Genomic DNA, 2110 nt, shown 5'->3' with positions numbered 1-2110 from the left:
TTTCTTAAATTTCTACTGGGAAATAATCAAAAACTGATTTTTTGCTGCGGTGCCATAATTTTTTCCTTACGGCACGATGAGCAATCTGGAAGAAACTCTGTTATCTTACTTCCCAAGGGTGAGAACGCCTGCTTGCCTTCCAAGTTCCGGCCGATCACCTTTTCAGGCCCTCTAAAAAAAGTCACGGCCAAAATTCTGGGTCGGGAGAATGAACCGTTTCTTGCGAATCTCATTGGAGAGGAGCAAGGTGCTTCATTCCTGGCCGATCCATCCCAATCATGGGCTCATTGTACAAAGATTATGTGCACGTTCCAACATACTACCAAGAAAGTGGGGTTGTATGGCTCGGAAAACATTGACATGGAGCAAGCCACGACTGTATGTCGTGGGAAATTCAGACAATTATGGATCATATGGCTTCCCGCCGCGGCTCACAAACGGTAATCAATGCATTCTTTCCCTAATTCAATTGCTTATCATGGCTGCAGGAACGGAAGGATTTGATGGCGGTGCGGCTTCCGACAAGGCTGTCCCCTGTCGCCCTATTTATTCATTTTATGCTCGGAACTTCTCACAAAAGCATTCAATCAACGCGGCGAGACGCTCGGCTTGCGGGTCAGCCGCAATGCTCCTTGCATTTCCCACCTTCTCTACGCCGATGACATCCTGATCTTTGCGGAGGCTAGCGGCACGAATGCTAAGAAGATCAAGGAAATTCTTGCAGCTTACTGTAGCTGGACGGGCCAATGCATCAATAATGCAAAGTCGGCTATTCTCTTTAGCAAAAAAACACCTATGTGGAAGCAACGCAGAATTGCAAATGATTTGGGCTTCCGGCGAGTCCAAACTCTTGAGTATCTTGGCCTGTTGCTGGCAATGAGGAAGCTCATTGTGTCCGACTTCTCCAAAGTACTCCAAACGGTTACTAAAAAGACCAACACATGGGGCAAACGGCATCTTTCTATGGCCGGCCGAACCACCTTGATCCGCACATCGTTGCTGTCGACGGCTATGTATCTTATGACCCACTCGCTGGTTCCGAAGGGAATCCTGCAGACTATTGAGAGGGTTGCTAGACGGTTCCTCTGGCAGAAGAGTTCGGATAAAAAAGGGCTCCATTATATTAGCTGGACCAACTTATGTCGCCCGACTGCGATGGGTGGCCTGGGCTTTCATGCTTCTCTGAATTGGCAAGGCCCTCTCCGGGCACGGCTGGCTTGGGGAATTCTGCAGGACAAAGAATCGCTCTTGAGCCGCATGGTTACTGCTAAATATGGCGACAATCTCTGGGAGCATCTTGCTGGGCGTAATATCTCTAGTACTTGGAGAATTCTATGTGATGGTGCTGCGGCTCTCCGCCCCATTTTACGTTGGGAGATTGGCGATGGCAGCCGTATTGATGTGCTTAACGACACTTGGATTAAAAACCGTGATTTGGCGCATTGGCCTTCATTTGTGGACGTTGCGGCACTTGAGGGACAAACGGTACAGTGGCTGCTAGACGAAAACTCCGGTTGGAGACGGGACCGCCTCTGTGAGGTGTTTGGTGATTCTTTGGCACAATACATTTCCAGCATTCAACTTAATGAGGGGGGCGGCACGGACCGCCCAGCTCTCATTCACTCGCCTCTCAGCTCCACGATTACTGCTATGGCTTATAAATCCTGTTTCCAGCCGGTGGTTTATCAATTCTATTGGCTTCGTAAGTTCAAACTTCACCCTCGCGAACACTTCTTTTGGTGGCGTGTTACTCTTGACGCCATTCCAACACGCTGCTGGCTGCATCGGCGTAATCTTGCCGATGATAGGGAGTGCCCATGGGGCTGTAATGTGGATGAATCCCGTGAGCATGTCACCATCCAGTGCGGTATGCTGAAAACTGTTTTTGCTATCATCGCCAAGTGGGGCTTCACGTTGCCAGATTTTCAATCTTGGAATGATCTTGTGGGCGGTCTTCACCGTCTAGCCTCCGACAATCCGAGCCTTGGCCGCCTATATTGCTATTTGATTTATCAAACCTGGCGGGCCCGTAATGACAAAATTCATGGAAGACCGTTCTGCACACCGTCTGTTATTGCTGCTAACGCCCTGGCTATGTTGCCTAAGCCTT

The 2110-nt window shown here is 49.4% G+C and overlaps 1 protein-coding gene across 1 annotated transcript; it reads left to right on the top strand.

Annotated features, from left to right (window-relative positions):
* Positions 1–1155: 1155 nt before the first annotated feature.
* On the top strand, positions 1156–2096 carry LOC110094603 (the record flags this gene model as incomplete). Its single annotated transcript, XM_020819868.1, has 1 exon — positions 1156–2096. A coding segment is annotated over exon 1 (941 nt), but the record flags the coding sequence as incomplete, so codon positions are not given.
* Positions 2097–2110: the final 14 nt, after the last annotated feature.

The sequence above is a fragment of the Dendrobium catenatum genome, unplaced genomic scaffold, assembly GCF_001605985.2.
Source record: "Dendrobium catenatum unplaced genomic scaffold, ASM160598v2 original_scaffold_209494, whole genome shotgun sequence".
NCBI classification, from domain to species: Eukaryota; Viridiplantae; Streptophyta; class Magnoliopsida; order Asparagales; family Orchidaceae; genus Dendrobium; species Dendrobium catenatum.
This window is presented reverse-complemented; position numbering and strand designations above follow the sequence as displayed.